The 21,932-nt window shown below is 48.1% G+C and overlaps 1 protein-coding gene across 4 annotated transcripts in view; it reads left to right on the top strand.

Annotated features, from left to right (window-relative positions):
• LOC115091917 (maestro heat-like repeat-containing protein family member 2A) overlaps window positions 1-21,932 on the top strand; it is a 646,218-nt gene that overhangs the window by 413,690 nt on the left and 210,596 nt on the right. For all 4 annotated transcript variants that reach the window (XM_029602285.1, XM_029602257.1, XM_029602275.1 and 1 more), the window contains 2 exons: window positions 6,360-6,458; window positions 8,643-8,815. In XM_029602285.1, the coding sequence (XP_029458145.1) occupies window positions 6,360-6,458; window positions 8,643-8,815 (272 nt within the window). The remainder of the gene's footprint in view (window positions 1-6,359; window positions 6,459-8,642; window positions 8,816-21,932) is intronic.

Below are 21,932 nucleotides of genomic sequence, written 5' to 3'. Positions count from 1 at the left end.
TCTTCACATAATGCCTGTCCATCATGGCAGCACACTTCCACAGACTTTCCCATATTTGGAGGATTGGCTGGTCAAGAGCATGTCTCAGGCAGGGGCCACTAGGTCCATGCACTTGACCATTTTGATGCTGGAATCACTAGGGTTCGTTTTCAACTACCCAAATTCCCATCTCAGTCCGTCACCTCAATTGGATTTCTTAGGAGCCCTGCTAGACACGGCTCAGGCTAAGGCCTTTCTGCCTCGCAAGAGGCCTGTTGCCTTGGTGACCATTGCGGCAGAGGTTCAACAGAGCCAGCAGATATCAGTCAACCACATTTTGAGGCTGTTGGGCCACATGGCCACAACTGTCCATGTCACTCCCTTGGCACGCTTGACATGCACAGAGCCCAATATAGATCCTGAGGTCACAGTGGTGCCAGGCCACTCAGAGCCTCTGGGATTGCATTTGAGTCACACCATCTCTCAAGGATTCTTTGTACTGGTGGCAGGTACTTTCCAATCTGGAACAGGGGATTTTATTTCGGAATCTCCTTATTCAAATTGTACTAAAATAAGAACATAAGAACACATGAAATTGCCATCCTGGGTCAGACCAAGGGTCCATCAAGCCCAGCATTCTGTTTCCAACAGAGGCCAAACCAGGCCACAAGAACCTGGCAAGTACCCAAACACCAAGAAGATCCCATGCTATTGATGCCAGTAATAGCAGATGCCATTCCCTAAGACAACTTGATTAATAGCAGTTAATGGACTTCTCCTCCAAGAACTTATCCAAACCTTTTTAAAACCCAGTACACTAACTGCACTAACCACATCCTCTGGCAACAAATTCTAGAGCTTAATTGTGCATTGAGTGAAAGAATTTTCTCTGATTAGTCTTAAATGTGCTTCTTGCTAACTTCATGGAGTGCCCCCTATTCCTTCTATTATTTGAAAGTGTAAATAACTGAATCACATCTACTCGTTCAAGAACTCTCATGATTTTAAAGGCCTCTATCATAACCACAGATGCATCCACCCTGGGGTGGGGAGCTCATGTGGATAAGCTTGGCACCCAGGGCCTGTGGTCCACCTAGGAACATTCTTGTCAAATCAACATCCTGGAGCTTAGGATTATCAGATATGCACTATGGACTTTTAGAGATTGGCTGTCCAACAAAGTTGTCCTGATCCAGACTGACAACCAGGTAGCCATGTGGTATGTCAATAAGTAGGGAGGCTCAGGATCATACCTCCTGTGTAAGGAAGCGCTCCAGATCTGGTCATGGGCCCTTTCTTACAGGATGGTGCTCAGGGCTATGCAGGGCTGGTGCAAGGGTATTAGGCACCCCAGGTGAACCTCCTGCCTTGCCCCACCCCCTCCCTCTCCCCTCCCAGTCTAGGCCAAGGCTCCAGCCCCAACCTCATTCACTCAGAAAGGCCCCCCTCTCTTACACACTCTTAGTTTTCTTCTCTTATTCACACACGCACCCTTACACAGGCTCTCTCCTCTTTCACTAACACAGTAGCTCTCTCTACATACACAATTCCTCTCACTCTCACACACACACACAAACAAACAGAGGTGCTGCTCGTGGCCCCACATGGCTGCTTTTTGCCACCCCCTAATGGCTGGTGCCCTAGGCAACCGCCTAGTTTGCCTATTGGGATGTGCTTGCCCTGAGGCCATCTACTTGGCCAGGATGGAGAACATGGTAGTGGAGATGCTCAGTCAAGCCTTCAAACCCCATGAATGGTTCCTAGACCAGGCTGTAGCGAATCGGATGTTCCACCTCTGGGATCCCGGACATAGATCTGTTTGTGTCCCTCTGGAACAGGAAGGTACCTCAGTTCTGTTCCCTGTACAGGTCAGAAGGCAAACCAGTCACAGTCACCCTGGCCCGCCATTGCAGAAAGGATGTTCTGTATGCATATCCTCCAATTCCCTTAGTGGTGAAGACTCTTTTGAAGCTTTGTGAGGACAGACTATGATTCTCATATCCCCTCCTTGGATGTGACAGGTCTGGTTTCCACCCCTGTGGGAATTGTCCATCTGGAAACCGATTAATCTGGGGACTTTCAAAGATTAATCTGGGGACTTTCCCAGATCTTTCCCAAATCTCTTTCCCTGTTGTTCATGGCCTGGATGTTGAGAAGTTAATCCTGCAACCACTTGATCTTTCTGAGGTTGTGTCTCGGGTCCTGGTGGCTTCTAGAAAGCCTTTCACTGGAAGTGGAGGAAGTTTTCTGTGTGATGTGAGCGGAAGGCCCTAGATCTGTTCTCCTAGCCCAGACAAAAACTGCTTGATTAGAGGCTGGCTTAAAAATCAACTTCTTCGGGTTCATCTTAGTGTAATTGGCACATACCACCACGGTGTAGATGGTACACCCATCTCTGTCTATCCTATAGTTGTATGTTTCATGCGGGGCCTGCTACAACTGAAGCCTCCCTTAAGGCCTCCTGCTGTGTGTTGGGACCTCAACATGGTGTTAGTTCAGCTGATGAAAGCTCCCTTTGAGCTGCTGTGTGCCTGTGACCTGAGGTACCTGACCTGGAAGGTCATATTTTTGGTGGTGGTCACTTCAGTGTGCAGGGTCAGCGAGCTCCTGGCCTTAGTGACTTATCCATCTTATACTAAGTTTTATCATGACAGGGTGGTCTTGCGTATGCACCCTAAGTTCCTGCCTAAGGTGGTGATGGATTTCTATCTTAACCAGTTAATCGTCTTGCCAATATACTTTCCCAAGCCCATTTGCACCAAGGCGAACAAGCACTGCATAGTATGGACTGCAATTGAGCCTTAGCCTTCTATCTGGAGTGGACAGAAGCCCATAGACAGTGCACCCAACTTTTTTGTTTCTTTTGATAAGAATAGGTTGGGCATTGCCATTGCCAAACAGACACTGTCCAATTGGCTAACAGATTGTGTCTCCTTCTGTTATGCCCAGGTGGGACTACATCTTGGACCATGTCAAAACTCATTCTGTTAGAGCCTTGGCAGCGTCAGTGGCCCACTTGTGAGCATTTCCTGTGGAGGAGATCTGCAAGGCTGCGACATGGAGCTCTCTCCACACATTCACATCCCATTATTGTCTGGATATGGACGGCCGATGTGATAGTAAGTTCAGCCAGTCTGTCCTCCAGAATTTGTTTGACATGTAGAACCCAATTCTCCCAACCTAGGGCCCGTTGTTTGGGTTCAGGCTGTCTCCTCCTCTGTTACCAACAGCACCGGTGTTCTGCCTGTTGGTACCTGGTTGGGTGTCTGTTGGTCCCCTTTTGTGTTGGGGAGCAGCCTGTAGCTAGGGATTCACTCATGTGTGAGGACTACCATCCTGCTTCACCTTGGAGAAAGCAGAATTGCTGACCTGTAGCAGATGTTCTCCGAGAACAGCAGAATGTTAGTCCTCATGAAATCCGCATGCCACCCCAGAGAATTGGTTTTTTTTCTGTTTTTTAAAATTTTATTGCAATTCTATGTTATGAGACTGAAGAGGGACCCCTGCATGGACATGTGGTATAGAGGCATGCTGGGCATACTGAGTGTGCCTTGTCAAAGTTCTAGAAACTTTGACATAAGTTTTCCATATTGGGCTCCATCTGAGGATGTCACCCATGTGTGAGGACTTACATCCTGCTGTCCTCAGAGAACACCTGTTACAGGTAATCAATTCTGTTCTCCGATGGGGAGTGGTCTCTAAAGTTTCTTCTCCTCTACTATCCTCTTCAAAAGATAGACGTCGGACCCTTCTGGAGGAAAGCCCTATATTGGAACAGTTTTTACAGTCCAGCTATGGGTAAGGAAGGGGGCAGCAAAATACTTCCTTCTCAATCAGATGGAAAACTCAATCTTGCCAAAAAACTGCAGTGGATCTTTACTCTGGATCTTAACTCCTCTTGATGGGGCAAAGGGGTGTATAGATCCCTCCTGCACCTCTGGAGAGGGGATTTCAGCCTCCCAGCAGATGCAAAGCAAAAACAATAAAAATCTTACTTCTCTGAGCAAAAAGGCAAAAAATCCCAACTTCTGTTTCTCTTTTCACCTTCATGTGTGAGATTTATTTTCCTTCATGACATAGCATCGTCATGGTAGCCCATAGCCTCCTGAACCATTCCTCCATGTCTGGACCTGGCAGAGCATTGTCTCTCCCTTCCTTATCTAGGCAGGGGCCTAAACTTGAAGAGCACAGTGAAAATACTCCTTTCCCTCCTGAAACACTCCTAGCCACATGGGCCCCCCCCCCCCCCAATGCCTAAATGACTTCCAGTTCCTGCAAGCCTCTGGAGGAGGTAATGTATCGAATGGTATGGTCCTTCTGCAGATGTCTAATCAAGGGCTGGGAGTTAGGGCCATCTAGTGGAGACCAAGGTGTCTCTGCATGTACATCTCTATTTTGTATTTTACAAGTACAGGAGGAAATGTAGTACTCTTTCTCTGGTGTTGTATTGCAGGAAAATTCTTGCTTTTTAGGGTTTCCAGTTCAGTTTTTGTCTGCATGTTTCTAATTTGTGGTCATGTATTCTGTATTTGGTTGGATCTATCTGTGTTTTGTAAGTGTGACCAATGTTAAGTAATCTGCTAGCATGTTGTTTCTGTGTAGGGAGCTGTAACAGCCCAATTTGTTTTGTTTTCCAGTCTGCACCTAGGAGGGTATTCTATATTCTAGGGCAATGGTTCTTCCCTATTCAAAAAAGTGTGTTAAGTGTTAACAAACCAAAACGTGTGATTTAATGCAAGCTCCATTATTTTCAATGTGCCCTATTTACTAATAAATAATATTTTGTTATGGTGACACTATGCACCTTTTAGCATAGGGGCCTATATTTTTAGATTACAGTATGATATTTGGGACTGTAGGCCTAGTACCCACCCATGTTAACCTTGGGCCCAGCCAAAAATTCAGTACTGGCTATGCTGCTAGTTTGGTGGCTTGTTTTGCAATATAAACAGCAGGGGAAGAGTGTCTAAGAGACATACAGAGTCATGTGCAACATCAAGTCTTTGCTGATGACATCAGCAGGGACACATGTAGTGCTACAGCATTGGTGGGCTGGTAAATAGATCAATAGCGGTAATTTTAAAAAAGTAGAGTGAGTCAGATAAAACGGTCTCATGAGCTGTAGTATACCCACCTTGGCTTTAGCTGCTGACCCTTATTTAAGGAGACCTCTGCTTTGCTAATTGTAGAAATCTGGGACTCCTAGCAGCAAGTATAGGCTTTCTGTTTGCAGTTTCCCAATTTCTGTCCTTCATGTGTGAGATTTATTTTCCTTCATGACATAGCATCGACATGGTAGCCCATAGCCTCCTGAACCATTCCTCCATGTCTGGACCTGGTAGATTCTCCATTTAGCTGCAATTGTTTACCTTGCTGCAACTAACATAAATGTGAACAATTGGACACTGAATATATTTCAGAAAAAAGTAGATTTTTTAAAAATTTTAACTGCAAAAAAGCTAAGAATGAACTAAAACCATGAGTAACAATAACACTGAGAAACATTCCAGAATCTATGACAAGAAAATGTAATGATAGAATTAATAAAAAAGGAATGTCCTTTGACAAACAAATAGTGAAACCTAGATACACTAAGAAACAAAGAGGCTGGGATTTGAGTACTGTAAATATAATAAAAAGCTGTAACAAACTCATAAGTTTATTAGTCGCTAGAGTCCAGTTCTGTTTTATAACGTTCATTAAAAACATAAGAAATTGTCATGCTGGGTCAGACCAAGGGTCCATCAAGCCCAACATCCTGTTTCCAACAGAGGCCAAACCAGGGCACAAGAACCTGGCAAGTACCCAAACACTAAGAAGATCCAATGCTACTGATGCAATTAATAGCAGAGGTCATTCCCTAAGTCAACTTGATTAAAAGCAGTTAATGGACTTCTCCTCCAAGAACTTATCCAAACCTTTTTTAAACCCAGTACACTAACTGCACTAACCACATCCTCTGGCAACAAATTCCAGAGCTTAATTGTGCGATGAATGAAAAATAACTTTCTCCGATTAGTCTTAAATGTTCTACTTGCTAACTTCATGGAGTGCCCCTAAGTCCTTCTATTATCCGAAAGTGTAAATAATCGATTCACTTCTACCCATTCAAGACCTCTCATTATTTTAAAGACCTCTATCATATCCCCCCTCAGCCATCTCTTCTCTAAGCTGAACAGCCCTAACCTCTTCAGCCTTTCCTCATAGGGGAGCTGTTCCATCCCCTTTATCATTTTTGTTGCCCTTCTCTGTACCTTCATTTGAACTGTAGTACTGTATATGGGTTAACAAACCAGAACCAGACAGAAATATCCTGGGGATGATCATAGAAACCCTTTCATCTAAAATGAAGTCCTAATTTATTCCTCTTTTCTCTCCAGTGTTTGCAATTGTTCATTATCCAGTCATTGTCCTAGTAACCATACCATGTATTCTTGCATTGACCAAAACCATCTCAATAAGCCAGGAAGTTTCCACTGGTAAGTTTTCTTGGATTTCAGTTCCTTACAAATTCAAATGATTGTCTTTCTATAAAACTTTATAAAACCAACATTTTTTTGGCCAGTACTTGATTATTTTTAATCACATCAATTCATAAAAATGTGAGACATCGCTAAGGAGATAAGTGGCCACTGATAAATCCCCAGAATAAAGGATATCCCCTTGATAAACGTTGTACCAAACTTTAAGCATTTAAAAGGCTGACCTTTGCCATTCCTCCCTACTGGCAGGCATGTCAGTGGCAGTGATGGCAGGCCAACTGAAATATACAATGCATTCCCAGTCCTTGTGGCTGCTCCTCCTCTCTCTCCTTTGTTTCCCGATCAGAAAGGAAGACCACACCACAGAGGAGGAGCATGCAAGGGAATAGGGTGCACATGCTCACCATGTTCCCACCTGTTGGTCTGTCAGTAGAACTGTGCCTCGAGAGCAGGACTGAAGTAGAGGAGAAATGGAGAGAAATCTAGGAGTGGCATGGTAGAAAAGAATCTGATGAGACAGAGGGAAAGAGAGGAGCCTGGAGAGATGAGAAATGGTGTTGAAGAAAGACTGAAAAGAGCTTTTAGGGAAAGAAAGGATAGAGAGGATCCCAAAGGTGGAGGGAGGTGAAAACCTGTGGGGAAGGAGGATATGTAAAAGGAACTTAAAAAGGGAAATGAACAGCTAGAAAAGAAATTATAAAGATGAATTTAAGGGGGATGCGATCTGGAGAAGTATCTCAGGAAGAGGGAGAGAAGGGTATGGGAGGTGAATGAAAAATGGGAAGAATTAGGTGGAGGTGAAACTGAGAGTGGAGTTCTGAGAGAAACCTGTAAAGAGTAGAAGGGAGGGGGAAACAGAAATGAAGAAAAAAAGAGAAGGTATCTCTCTTTTTAAAATCCTAGATCTGTGCATGCATATCATGTATGAAATTAAAACACATTTCTTTTTCTGTGTATGGCTGATTGAAAAACAAGACAATTGTGCATCCTGCTATTGCTTACACAGTCTGTAGGACAATTTATTTACCAAAAAACCCAAGATTGTCATGTAGAAATCAGAATACCTGGCCATCCTATTTTTCTCACCAGAAAACAAGTAGAAAGGCAGCACCTTAAGCCAAATCCTTCTCCTCTACTACCTGGGGCCTGACTTGTGCTTGTATTATTCAAACGGTATCTCTAATCCTAGGTGGCGGAGGTGGAGGACACAATCTGTGGTATTGCTCTAGCGTGCAACTGAAATTTGTGCTGTGGGCTCCTTTGCTGGGAGGAGGGGGAATAATCTCTGTTCCCAACTGAAATAGCTATTGCTTGTGTCAAGAGGGACACTGCTGCAGTGGCGTCAGAGGTTGGCAGATAAAAGAAGTGGTACTGGTAGCTAACAGGGTGCTATTCGTGCTATGTGGGGTGCCCATTCTTTCCTGCATTGTATTCCCACTGTCCCGCTGCCTCTGGTGCTTCCATTCCCACATTTTATCTACCAGCTTCTCTTTCCAGTTAATTAAATTACTGGATTGGAGATCAATGCTTTTTTTCACCCATGGGTCATACAGCATGGTAGCATGTAAATATCCTTTTGGGTGTGGAGGCTTGAGCCTATCTTGTACTTACTGCTGCAAGAAGTCCATGAATAACAACATCTCTGGTACCGGTTCCTGCCAAAATCCCTCTAATCTCTCCTCAAGGATATTCAATATAGGGATGACCTCATCCAGAGTATCTCTTGTTAAACTCAGATCCTCCATGGCATCCTTGATGGGGTTTAGGAATTGTATCATCTGCATTGTTTTAAGTCAATATCAATGCTCCAGTGAGTGATCCACGCCTAGCTCACTTTCCAGACATAAGGGCTGTCTATTACTTTATTAACCTCTACAGCATCAGATACATGGAATTTCACCTAGTATCTACTTTCTTAATAAGCCAGTGCAGAGGTGGGCTGACAGGCTGGCTGGCTGGCTGGCAGGGTAGGGTGGGCTGGACTGGCTGGGAGGTGGAAGCTGGGAGATAGACAAGATTGTTGCGGTGGAGGGGATGAGATTGGGGAACAGTTGTGTGAGTGTTAGACAGAGATTATATACAGCACTGGGGGTGGGGGACAGTAAGAGAAAAGGAGGTTATTTTGCTACACCTATCAGTTCCTTCAGGACTAAACTGCAATATTCACCTTGGCTCTCCTAGTATGTTCATTACTGCCTGGTGCAGAAAGTGTGCAAAATGAAGAATCCTTGCTTGACTGGTCATCTGTGGCCTGCTTTGTCTTGGTGGAGGGAGAGTCGGGGAACCTGCTGAGAGGCGCAGCGCCAACATCATCAACCAGCACCGGAGGAGCCCATAAATCCATGTGGATGGAGGTGAGCTGTGAGAATCCCTTTCTGATTGGTTGCCCATGGCCTACCTCACCTTGGTGGAGGGAAAATTGGGGAACCAGCTGAGTGGCATTGCACTGATGTGATCATCCAGTGTCAAGAGCTCATAAATCTATCTGGGTGGTGATGTGCCACCACCAGCATGCCAAAGCCACGTGCCTAAGGGGTGGCCTCTTATTTCTATATTCTGCTGAGGCAATATAGTCAGGAAAAGAAAGGGGAAGATCTCAATACCCCTAGTGCCATCGACTCTGAGTGGCTAATGGATACCCATCTTGTTCATATAAATACCTCTTTAAAAGCCTCTGGTGATTCTATGGACCCTTTGCTGAGTCCTGATTGTTGTCCAGTCTACCACCTAATTTATCCCAAAATCCATTGTTAGGAGTGGGTGAGAAGAACTCTGGAGTGGATTTGGTAACCCTGGGAGGAACACAGGGGTCCTCACTACTTGGATCACAAGGTGACTCTATCCCTCAATGGGACATTCCGCAGGAGACTCCTTCAGTTGTGAATGATAGATCTCCTATCTCTATGCCTGTCATCGTTCCACAATCTGTTCCTTCAATACAGGTTCATTTTCTATTAGGTGTCCCTGAATCTTCATTGGAGCTCCCAGAAGTCTCCCTGTGAGATATTTGAAGGTCATCTCATGTATGGAGTTATCTTTGGTTCAGTCAGTGGCACAGCTCTGTTAGTTTTTTTCTGAATCACCTTCAAAGCTTATAGAGCTGGACAACAGAGGTGTGAACATTGAGTTTTCTATTATATCCCATACTGTTTCTATTTCCAACTTGCAAACTAGTGCAGTAACTACAATCAAAAATAATTTGTCTTCATTACAAACTGGATTTGATGGAAAACAAATTGAGTTCCAAGAATTTGTTTCCTGAATTTCCCCAAGAACAGATTTTTATCTGGTCTTGACTTGTTTCAAAATATCTGAATTTGAGAGTTTTAAACTTCCCGAAAGTTAAATTGATCTCTGCAAGAGATCAATTTAAAAATTATTTGCAAGAGGTATTACATCTACCACTAGATGCATTGCCACCTAATTCAAGGATTTATTATGTGATCTCCGAGAAAAATGAAAAAGTTTCTCTTTAACCCCAGGTTACAGCTATGAATCTGACTGAACTATTAGAGTATTTGGGGGATAATGCCTGTCATCGTTCCACGAATCCACAACCTGTTCCTTCAATACAGGTTCATTTTCTATTAGGTGTCCCTGAATCTTCATTGGAGCTCCTAGAAGTTTCCCTGTGAGATATTTGAAGAGTCATCTCATGTATGGAGTTATCTTTGGTTCAGTCAGTGTCACAGCTCTGTCAGTTTTCTTCTGAATCAACTTCAAAGCTTATAGAGCTGGACAACAGAGGTGTGAACATTGAGTTTTCTATTATATCCCATACTGCTTCTATTTCCAACTTGCAATTTCCTACTTTCTTGAGTTAATTGTAAACCGGCATGATGTGCCTCACGAACGCCGGTATATTAAAAATCATTAAATAAATAAAAATAAATAAATAAATAATCAAGTAGAAAGTCATGGAACTTTGATGGTAAACTTTGTGTTTGCATCGGGTCGAGATACAATCCTTAGACTTTCTCTATGTAACCGAGATATTTTATATTTGGGCCAGAAAATCTGGGTTTACCCAGACATATAAAGGGTGACACAATTAAGATGGAAGAAATTTTTGGCCCAATACAGTTAGGTGTATTGGGCCAAATATACCTAACTGTAAAGCCCAATTTTTGGCTTTACAGTTAGGTGTATGAAGTAACTGTGTTATAAATGTTAATAATATACAACATTGAACCTTCTCATTTAATCGCCTTTTTGGATTCCCTTCAACTCTTCCTCTTTCTCTTCCTCTTCCCTTCCTCTTCCTCGGCGAATATCGTGGGAATCGGCAGCTCGAGCCTGCGTGGTCGGCGCTGTAAGCCCGTCGGGGTAAGGCCCTCGAGTTCACCCTTCCCCCAACGGGCCCCACGCCGACCACGGGGTTCTCTCTTTTCGGCCATCCGACTCCCAGGGCCTAACTTACCCGGCGACCTCCGTTGCAGCAACCAGCCAACCACGTCTGGACACAGCGGTGACATCAGCTTCCGGCGCCTCTTCAGGCCTTTAAATCTGTGCTCCTCTTCCGGCGGCTCTCTCGGCGAACATCGTGGGAATCTGCAGCTCGGGCCTGCGTGGTCGGCGCTGTAAGCCCGTCGGGGTAAGGCCCTCGAGTTCACCCTTCCCCCAACGGGCCCCACGCCGACCACGGGGCTCTCTCTTTTCGGCCATCCGACTCCCAGGGACTAACTTACCCAGCGACCTTCGTTGCAGCAACCAGCCAACCACGTCCGGACACAGCGGTGACATCAGCTTCCGGCGCCTCTTCAGGCCTTTAAATCTGTGCTCCTCTTCCGGCGGCTCTCTCGGCGAACATCGTGGGAATCTGCAGCTCGGGCCTGCGTGGTCGGCGCTGTAAGCCCGTCGGGGTAAGGCCCTCGAGTTCACCCTTCCCCCAATGGGCCCCACGCCGACCACGGGGCTCTCTCTTTTCGGCCATCCGACTCCCAGTGCCTAACTTACCCGGCGACCTCCGTTGCAGCAACCAGCCAACCACGTCCGGACACAGCGGTGACATCAGCTTCCGGCGCCTCTTCAGGGCTTTAAATCTGTGCTCCTCTTCCAGCGGCTCTCTCTTCCTCGGCGAACATCGTGGGAATCGGCAGCTCGGGCCTGCGCGGTCGGTGCTGTAAGCCTGTCGGGGTAAGGCCCTCGAGTTCACCCTTCCCCCAATGGGCCCCACGCCGACCACGGGGCTCTCTCTTTTCAGCCATCCGACTCCCAGGGCCTAACTTACCCTGCGACCTCCGTTGCAGCAACCAGCCAACCACGTCCGGATACAGCGGTGACATCAGCTTCCGGCGCCTCTTCAGGGCTTAAAATCCGTGCTCCTCTTCCGGCGCCGCGCAACAAAGGGGCCTGCCCCTTTGTGCACCCCTTCGTGCGTCCCCTTACGGATAATCGTTTGAACTTTTTGCATAGTGCTACCTTAAATTGTGTCTGCCTCTTATCATTTGTTTTTCCTCCCCAGCAAACCCCTACAAACCATCTTCTCTACAATGCCACCGCATTTCTGCCTCTGCTCCACCAATTATCTAAATAGATACCCATCAAAACTATCTTTCCCCCCTCCAGCCCCCCCAACACTCAAAAAAGGTGCCTGACCCCCATTCCCATATCTCCCTCCACGCAAGCCCTTACCCTGTCACTCATCTCACTTCTCCTAGTTAATGCCCAATCCTTGAAACAAAAAACACACCTTCTCCATGATATCTTAACTGACTCTAAACCAGAAATCTTTGCTGTAACTGAAACTTAGTTTAAACCCTCTGACACCCCACTCATCAACCAATTGCCCATTGAAATCTATGATATTTTCTGTATCCCCCGCAAAAAGAAAAGAGGAGGAGGTCTACTCTTGATCGCCAAGAAAGAATTCCAACTCACCCCACAAATCTGCAATATTCCCAACCAATACGAAGTAGGCCTCTTCAAATCGAAATCCCTTCAAATCTGCCTGATCTACACCTCCCCGGGTCTGCTAGAAAAAGACCCCTCCCCTCTCATCGAATTTCTCACTATCTCACTCTCTCCCGACATTCCCACGATTCTCCTTGGCGACTTCAATCTTCATGTTGACACCATACCACAATCCCCGCCATGCGAAGTATTTATCTCATCCTTAGATGCGATGGGCTTCATACAAATCATTCACTCCCCGACCCAGAAAGCCGGTCATACCCTTGACCTTATTTTCACTAACTCACTCATAAATACCTTCCACTCCCCTGTATGCCTCCCTGTCCCCTGGTCTGACCACTCCATCATAAAGACAATCCTTGCTCTGCAACTCCCAACCCCCTCCACTTGTTCTCAGCCTAAATCTTTCCATTTCCATAAGACCTGCTCCACAGACACTCTCTCAACAGCATGCTCCAACATTCCCAATCACCTTGACCTAAAGACAGCTGACAGCGCTGTCTCCTCCTGGGCAGAGACTACCCTGAATATTGCAAACAATTTATGTCCAGTCACCCAAAAAACTATTACACAATCTAAATCAAATAAAAAACCTTGGTTCACCCACGAACTCAAAATCCAAAAAATCCTTCTTGGAGCAGCTGAAAGACGTTGGCAAAAACACCCCACTCCCACCAATAAAACCATCTACTACCAACTTATGCACGCATATAGAAATTGTACCGGTTTAGGCAGGTCAGAAGGTAGAAGGTGGACCCTTGGGCTGGCCTACCAATGGCTGGGCAGGCCGGGAGGCGAAGACAGTGGCAGGCTAGGTTTCACCCGGAGCCCGGGACCCCCCCGGGAGGAGCCCGTACGGGCCCGAACCCTTGGGACTTAGGAGCTGCAGTGAGAAGTAGAGATAAAAGTCCAGGAAAGTCTGAGAGTCACTGAAGAAAGGCCCGAAATGGATTGCGGCCCGGGTAGCCTGGTTAAAGGGCTGGCAGGCTGGAGAGTAGTACGAGGCAAGCCGGGGTCTAGGCGGGCAGCAGGCAGAGATGTAGTCAGAGGCCAACCGGAGTCTGGGCGGGCAGCAGGCAGAGGCGTAGTCAGAGGCAAACCGAGGTCTTGGCGGGCAGCGGGCAGAAGCGTAGTCAGAGGCAAACCGGAGTCTTGGCGGGCAGGCAGGCAGAAGCGTAATCAGAGGCAAACCGGAGTCTTGGCGGCCAGCAGGCAGAAGCATAGTCAGAGGCAAACCGGAGTCTTGGCGGGCAGGCAGGCAGAAGCGTAGTCAGAGGCAAACCGGGGTCTTCAGAACGCGGAATAGACGGTCAGGAAGCGCAACTGGCAACAACTAAGCAGTTGGGAACCTCGTTGCAAGGCGCTTGAGTAACGGCTGGGCGCCGGTTATATTGGGAGCTGGGCGTGAGCTCATCAGAGTAGGTGGAGCCGGGCTTCCGGGAGCAGGACGCTCAAGACGGGCGTCCTTGCGCGCGCGCGAGGCCGGTGAAGGACGAATCAGCAATGGCGTCCACCACGTGGAAGATGGGCGAGCAGGGAGAGCTCTGGCACCTGGGCCATGCGGGAACCTGCGGTTGCTGGCGCGGAGGTAGGCAGTTCTGAGCCCGTTCAGAGGGGAAGTGGTCGGGACCGCAACAGTATCCCCCCCTTTACGGCCCCTCTTAAGTGGACCAGGTTTATCCGGATGCTCCAGGTGAAATTGGCGGAGAAGGGACTTGTCCAGGATGTTCCGGCTGGGTTCCCAAGTGTTATCCTCGGCACCGCAACCCTCCCAGGCGAGGAGATACTCCCATCTGCGATTGTGGAATCGTACGTCGAGTACCTCGCGTACTTGGAATGTGGGATCCTTGGCGACAGGGGTAGTCGAAGGATCCGGAGGCTTGCGATGATAACGGGAGAGGACCAGAGGTTTCAACAGCGAGACGTGGAAGACATCATGGATCCGGAGTGAGGAGGGCAACCTCAATCGATAGGACACAAGACCTACTCGCTCCGCAATCCGGAAGGGACCACAGAATCTGGGGGCGAAGCGTCTCGAGGGAAGCCGAAGATGAATATTCTTCGTGCTCAACCATACCCGGTCTCCTGGCAAGTACGTGGGTGCCGGGCGTCGGTGGCCGTCAGCTGTGTGCTTGGCAGCGGCAGCTGCGAGGTTTAGCTTGTCCTGAGTAGTTTGCCAGAGAGTCTGTAGTTGTTGTGCCGTCATCTGGGCGGCCGGGGAGACACTGGACGCATGACTGGGAAGTGGAGGCCTAAGTTGCTTCCCATAAACCACCTGGAAGGGAGAGAGTCCAGTGGCAGCATGGACCTGATTGTTGTAGGCGAACTCAGCCCAAGGCAGAAGCTCAGTCCAATTATCCTGTCTTTATTAATGAAAGCCCGTAGGAAGGTCTTTAGAGAGCGGTTCATCCTCTCAGACTGACCATTGCTTTGGGGGTGAAACGCGGTGGAAAAACTGAGTTGTACCTTGAAACACTTGCAGAGGGCCCTCCAGTATTGTGCAGTGAATTGGGGCCCACGATCTGAAACAATGTCCAAGGGAAGTCCATGAATACGAAAAATATGTTGGGCAAACAAGAGGGCCAATTCTGGTGCTGATGGTAGCTTTGGCAATGGGACGAAATGTGCCATCTTCGAGAAACGGTCGACCGTGACCCAAATGACCGTCTTCCCCTGGGATAAGGGCAGGTCGACCATAAAGTCCGTGGCCAAGTGGGTCCACGGTTCTGCAGGCACCGGGAGCGGCTGCAACAGGCCACAGGGAGGGCCTGAACTGGGTTTTTGTTGAGCATATGTGGGGCATGAACTCACATAGGTGCATACATCCTGTCGCAAGCCAGGCCACCAGTAGAACCGGTTGAGGAGCTCCAAGGTCTGTTCTCGTCCGGAATGTCCTCCCGTGAGGGAGTCATGGACCCAACATAGGACCTTTAGCCGATCTCGCCGGAGAACTACAGTCCTATCTTGGGAAAGGACTGTTAATGCGGAGTGGAGAACCTTACCGGGATCCAGGATGTATTGAGGAGGATCCATCTCTTCCTCTGCCATGGAGGTCCTGGACAGGGTGTCTGCTTGTAGGTTCTTCGCTGCCGGGCGATACTGAACGGTAAAATCAAATCGGCTAAAGAACATGGACCATCGGGCTTGGCGGGGGTTCAATCGTTGAGCTTGGGATAGAAATTCCAGGTTCTTGTGATCTGTGAATACAGTAATGGGGTGTCTTGCGCCCTCGAGCCACTGCCTCCACTCTTCCAAGGCAAGCTTGATTGCCAAGAGTTCCTTGTCCCCAATTGAATAATTCGCCTCAGCCGGGAAGAATTTCTTGGAGAAGTAGGAGCAGGGCAGTAGTTGTCCAGAGGAGGAGTGTTGGCTGAGGACTGCCCCTATGGCCACACTGGAGGCGTCGACCTCCATGATGAAGGGTTTAGTTGGATCAGGGTGACGAAGGCAAGTATCCACCAGGAACGCCTCTTTTAGGTCCGAGAATGCCTTCAAGGCAGCGTCAGGCCAATTCCTGGGGTCAGCTCCCTTACGGGTTAAGGCGGTGAGGGGAGCGACTCGGTGAGAGTAGCGAGGAATAAAATGTCTATAAAAGTTGGCGAACCCTAGAAACCTTTGGAGGGCTTTGAAGCCCAGAGGTTGGGGCCACTTGGTTATGGCCGAGACTTTCTCAGGGTCCATCCTAAAGCCAGTGGAGGAGATAATGTATCCTAAGAAGGGCAGTGACTCGGCTTCGAAGATACATTTTTCTAGCTTGGCATAGAGGTGGTTATCTTGGAGAGCTTGCAGAACTTGTCGGACGTTTTGGCGATGAGACTCCAGATCCTTGGAGAAGATCAGTACATCATCAAAGTACACTATCACGTGGGAGTGTAGCATTTCACATAGGACCTCGTTCATGAGGTTTTGGAAGACGGCCGGCGCATTGCAGAGTCCGAAGGGCATTACCAGATACTCGTAATGCCCATCCCTCGTGTTGAAGGCCGTCTTCCATTCATCCCCAGGCCAGATACGGACGAGATTGTAGGCCCCTCGGAGATCTAGTTTGGTGAAAATGCGTGCCCCCTGCAGGCGGTCCAGTAGCTCAGGGATCAGAGGCAGAGGGTAGCGATCACGCTTAGTTATGGCATTCAAACCACGATAGTCAATACAGGGGCGGAGTGAGCCGTCCTTCTTAGCCACAAAGAAGAAGCCTGCTCCTGCGGGGGAACGAGACGGTTGAATGAAGCCTTTGGCTAGGTCCTCGGTAACATATTGAGACATGGCTGCGGTCTCTGGTAATGACAGCGGATACACTCGGCCTCGAGGAGGCGTGGTGCCCGGTAGTAGATCAATAGGGCAATCGAAAGGCCGGTGCTGCGGAAGAATCTCTGACATTTCTTTGGAGAAGATGTTAGCAAAGGCCTGGTATGGTTCTGGCAGGAGGAGCGAGGAACAGAGTTGTATTGGCCTCCTGGGACGAGGAACCTGTAGGCAATGAGTGAAGCAGTGGGGGCTCCATTGGGTGAGCTGGAAGGTATCCCACTGGATGACTGGTGAATGGCGCCGTAACCAGGGCAGGCCCAGGACCAGGGGGTGCACTGCCCATTCGAGGATTAGGAGAGAGATCTCCTCAGAGTGAAGCAGTCCGGTCTGGAGGGTCAGAGGACCGATGCAGCAGGTAACGGTCCCTGGGAGCAAGATGCCACGAATGGAAGAAATGCGCAGTGGTGGAAGCTGGGGTTGCGTGGGAAGTAGAAGTTGGTCAACCAGGTCGGCGACGATGAAGTTGCCCTCTGCCCCAGAGTCTATAAAGGCACAAGTCTGAAGTTCCCCACTGGGATATTTGAGAGTCACTGGAAGGGTGCAATGAGGAGCTGAGCCTGCAAAGCCTAGGAGTAGCTCTTCATGATGACTTAGGTTCGGTCGTTTCCCGGACGTTCAGAGCAATTGGTGAGAAAATGACCCTTGCCCCCACAGTAGAGGCACAGACCCAAGGAGCGGCGTCTCTTTCTCTCCTCAGGGGTCAGGGGAGACCTCCCCAGCTGCATGGGTTCTCCGGACGTGGCGGAAGCAGATGGTACCCTGGGACTTGGAAGCCGTGCGGAACCAGGAGTTGGTGGTGGTGTTCTGCGAACGGAGCGATTCTCCTTATCTCTCTGCTGTAGATGACGATCCACCCTCCCAGCAATATCAATCAGGTCATTGAGGTCATCCGGGAGATCTCGGCCTGCGAGCTTGTCCTTGATAGGGCTAGCTAGGCCCTCCAGAAAGATCCCCCTCAGGCAATCGTCCCGCCAGCCAACCTGCATGGCCAATGTTCGAAAGTCTATCGTATAATCGGCCACGGAGCGAGTCCCCTGCCTAAGGTGCAAGAGCTCCGAGGTGGCCGTGGTCTGGCGCGTGCGGGATCGTCAAAGGCAAGGCGGAAGTTCAGTACAAATTCTAGAAGGTTCTGCAACAAGGGATTCTGACGCTCCCACATGGGCGAAGCCCAGTCCAGTGCCCTGCCATCCAGCAAGGAGAAGATGTAGGCCACCTTGACTGCATCTGAAGGGAACTGCGCGGGCAGAAGGGTGAAGCGTACATAGCACTGGTTCAAGAAGCCTCGACATGTCTTGATGTCCCCTGCATAACGTGTTGGGGCAGGTAATTGGGTTGTCGAGACCGGGCTGGATACTGAAGTAGGAGGCAGAGCTGGAAGCGGGACCGAGGGAGCGGTGTCCAAGCGGCCGAACAGTTGCTCTACAGTGGGGGCCAAGGTATCAATGCACTGTTGTTGCTACTGGATGTGTTGTGCCATCCCCGGGATGGCCTGGAGCCCTGGATTCTCCGCCGAGTCCATGGCCTTGCAAACTGTTCCGGTTTAGGCAGGTCAGAAGGTAGAAGGTGGACCCTTGGGCTGGCCTACCAATGGCTGGGTAGGCCGGGAGGCGGAGACAGTAGCAGGCTAGGTTTCACCCGGAGCCCGGGACCCCCCCGGGAGGAGCCCGTAGGGGCCCGAACCCTTGAGACTTAGGAGCTGCAGTGAGAAGTAGAGATAAAAGTCCAGTAACAGTCCGGAAGCCTACCAGGAAAGTCTGAGAGTCACTGAAGAAAGGCCCAAAATGGATTGCGGCCCAGGTAGCCTGGTTAAAGGGCTGGCAGGCTGGAGAGTAGTACGAGGCAAACTGGGGTCTAGGCGGGCAGCAGGCAGAGACGTAGTCAGAGGCCAACCGGAGTCTGGGCGGGCAGCAGGCAGAGGCGTAGTCAGAGGCAAACTGGGTCTTGGCAGGCAGCGGGCAGAAGCATAGTCAGAGGCAAACCGGAGTCTTGGCGGGCAGCAGGCAGAAGTGTAGTCAGAGGCAAACCGGAGTCTTGGCGGGCAGGCAGGCAGAAGCGTAGTCAGAGGCAAACCGGAGTCTTGGCGGGCAGCAGGCAGAAGCGTGGTCAGAGGCAAACTGGGGTCTTCAGAACGCGGAATAGACGGTCAGGAAGCGCAACTGGCAACAACTAAGCAGTTGGGAACCTCGTTGCAAGGCGCTTGAGTAACGGCTGGGCGCCGGTTATATTGGGAGCTGGGCGTGAGCTCATCAGAGTAGGCGGAGCCGGGCTTCCGGGAGCAGGACGCTCAAGACGGGCGTCCTTGCGCGCGCGCGAGGCCGGTGAAGGACGAATCAGCAATGGCGTCCACCACGTGGAAGATGGGCGAGCAGGGAGAGCTCTGGCACCTGGGCCATGCGGGAACCTGCGGTTGCTGGCGCGGAGGTAGGCAGTTCTGAGCCCGATCAGAGGGGAAGCGGTCGGGACCGCAACAGAAATGCTATTCAAAAAACAAAAAAGGAATACTATGCCAAGAAAATTCACCACCTACAATTTAACCCTAAGGCCCTATTCACCTTAATCTCAAATCTTACCAAACCCAATTTGACGTTACCTCAGGATCCCCCCACACAGTCACGCTGCAATGAAATTGCTCTGTTCTTTAAGAATAAAGTCTCCAACATCACTGCCAAATTTGCCCCAAATACCAACAATATAACCCTCCCTACCCCACACACACCTACCTTCCTCTCATCATTTGAACCTTCCTCAACTCTGGAAATAGAGAATATCTTAAAAAAGATGAGACCCTCTTCCCATCCCTCTGAAACCATTCCCACCAAACTACTACTCGCTATTCCTAAAACCATAGCTACCTCACTCTCCAAAATTGTGAACTGTTCCCTTGAACAAGCCTGGTCCCCAACTCCCTAAAACAAGCTGTTGTCAAGCCTATCCTAAAAAAAACCCTCCCTTGGTCCCTCCAACCTATCTAACCTCCGTTCCATTTCCAATCTCCCTTTCCTTTCCAAAGTCCTTGAGAAACTAGTAAACTCCCGCCTTTCTGACCACCTTGAACAATTCAACATCCTCCCACCAACACAATATGGTTTCTGAAAACATCTCAGTACGGAAACCCTACTCCTCTCCCTAACGGATACCCTGGCAACTCCTATGCTGGCAACTCCTCTCCCTAACGGATACCCTGGCAACTCCTACGCTGGCAACTCCTATCTCATTGCTATGCTGGATATTTCTGCCGCATTTGACACCGTCAATCATAACATCCTTTTCAACACTCTCATCAGCACTGGAATCTCCGGCACTGCCCTATTATGGATTAAGTCATACCTCCAAAACCGTAGTTACACAGTCCTCACTGACAACATTCAATCATCACCTATAAAGCTCGACTGTGGTGTCCCCCAAGGATCCTCCCTTTCCTCCACCCTATTTAACATTTATATGCTCCCTCTCACCAACCTCCTTTCCAACCTTGGTGTGACACACTTCATCTATGCAGATGATGTGCAAATCCTCATCCCTTTCACAAATTCCATTCTCACCGCACTCCAAAACTGGGACACCATTCTTGCCTCCATTAACCAGCTCCTCACTGACATGCACTTATCCCTCAACCCCCAAAAAACTGAACTCCTTCTCATCTCTTCCAAACATTCATCAACACCCATACCCTCTACCCTCTCCTCTACCACTTTCCCATCCAATACACGAAACCTGGGTGTTATACTTGATAACCAACTCAACTTCAAACCTTACATCAAATCTATCCTCAGTAACTGCTATTTCAAACTACAAACCCTTAAAAAACTCAAACCCCTTCTATATTTCTCTGATTTCCGTATTGTACTCCAATCTATTATTTTTTCGAAAATTGATTACTGCAACTCTATCCTCCTTGGCCTTCCTGCCACCTACATCAATCCTTTACAACTCCTTCAGAACGCCACCGCACGCATCCTCACAAATGCCAATAAGAAAGACCACATCACTCCCACTCTCATTGATCTCCACTGGCTTCCCATTCAATCACGCATCATATACAAAATTCTTACCCTCATTCACAAAAGCATCACCAATGAACATTGCAACTGGATAAACCCACCGTTCCTACCTCGCACCTCCACAAGACCAACCCGTTCCTCCCTACGAGGAACTATAGTTTCCCCCTCTATAAAATCTACTAGACTTATCTCCACAAACAACAGAGCCCTTTCTCTCGCCGGCCCCACCCTCTGGAACGCCATGCCTCTAGACCTACGCACTGAAACCTCCACACCCATTTTCAAAAAGAAACTCAAAACCTGGCTCTTTCTCCAAGCCTACCCCCCTTCATCCTCGCCTACTGACCCTCCCCCTCTTTGACCTACTTCCAACATTTACCCTCACTAGCCCCTTTTCCCGTCTTCTTTCCCCCAGACAAGAACCAGCAATACCTACGAATGCATCGTGGAACTCTGTATATAACCTTCTCTTGTTTGTTGTTGTTTTTACTCTCTCCCCGCTCCCTACCTATGTTACTCCCAGTTGAATCCCTTCTACTAATTTATCTAGCCTTTGCTTTTTTACTGCGTCTTAGTGTTCTCTGTTCTTTGTAAAGGCAATGCCTATATATACTTTGGTTACTAAGTTACATGTAAACCGACACGATGTGCAAACGGTTGTCGGTATATAAAACTGTTTAAATAAAAAAAATAAAAAAAATAAATAACCTCCTGAGGAGACTAGTTAGAGTTTAGCAGTATATATAGGGTATGTGTATCCAATCTCTCCTGTATTACTTGAAAGTGATATGATTTTGTTATATTGCACTCTATTATATCTTGAATCTCCTGATTTCCTTCTTAACAAGAATAATGGATAAATTATTTCTTGTATACTGTCTTTTCTGTTTAAAAATTGATATACCATTTGTCCTGATTTCAGAAGCATGCTAATGCTGATAACATTTGTGAAAATGCAATAAAATATACATTAAAAATAAATAAATAACAAATATGTACTAGAAATTTTAGGTTTTTTCTGATGAAAAAAAGTTTTGATTTCTAATTGTTATTATATGCCAGACTCCAGGAGTATTTTGAATACCGTAGAAGGTTCATCTGATATTTTAGCTCCTATTGATAGCTCTGATACATCTCTCTCTCTTTTTTTGCAGACTTAATTGTAAGTAGGAACATTCTTATTGTTACATTTGTACTTGATTCTGATACAGATTCTATTTTTATCAATATATCAAGTTTAAAAATAATCTTT

Source organism: Rhinatrema bivittatum, chromosome 1 (genome assembly GCF_901001135.1).
Source record: "Rhinatrema bivittatum chromosome 1, aRhiBiv1.1, whole genome shotgun sequence".
NCBI lineage: Eukaryota > Metazoa > Chordata > Amphibia > Gymnophiona > Rhinatrematidae > Rhinatrema > Rhinatrema bivittatum.
Note: the sequence above shows the minus strand (reverse complement) of the source record. Positions and strands in the feature narration are given on the sequence as shown.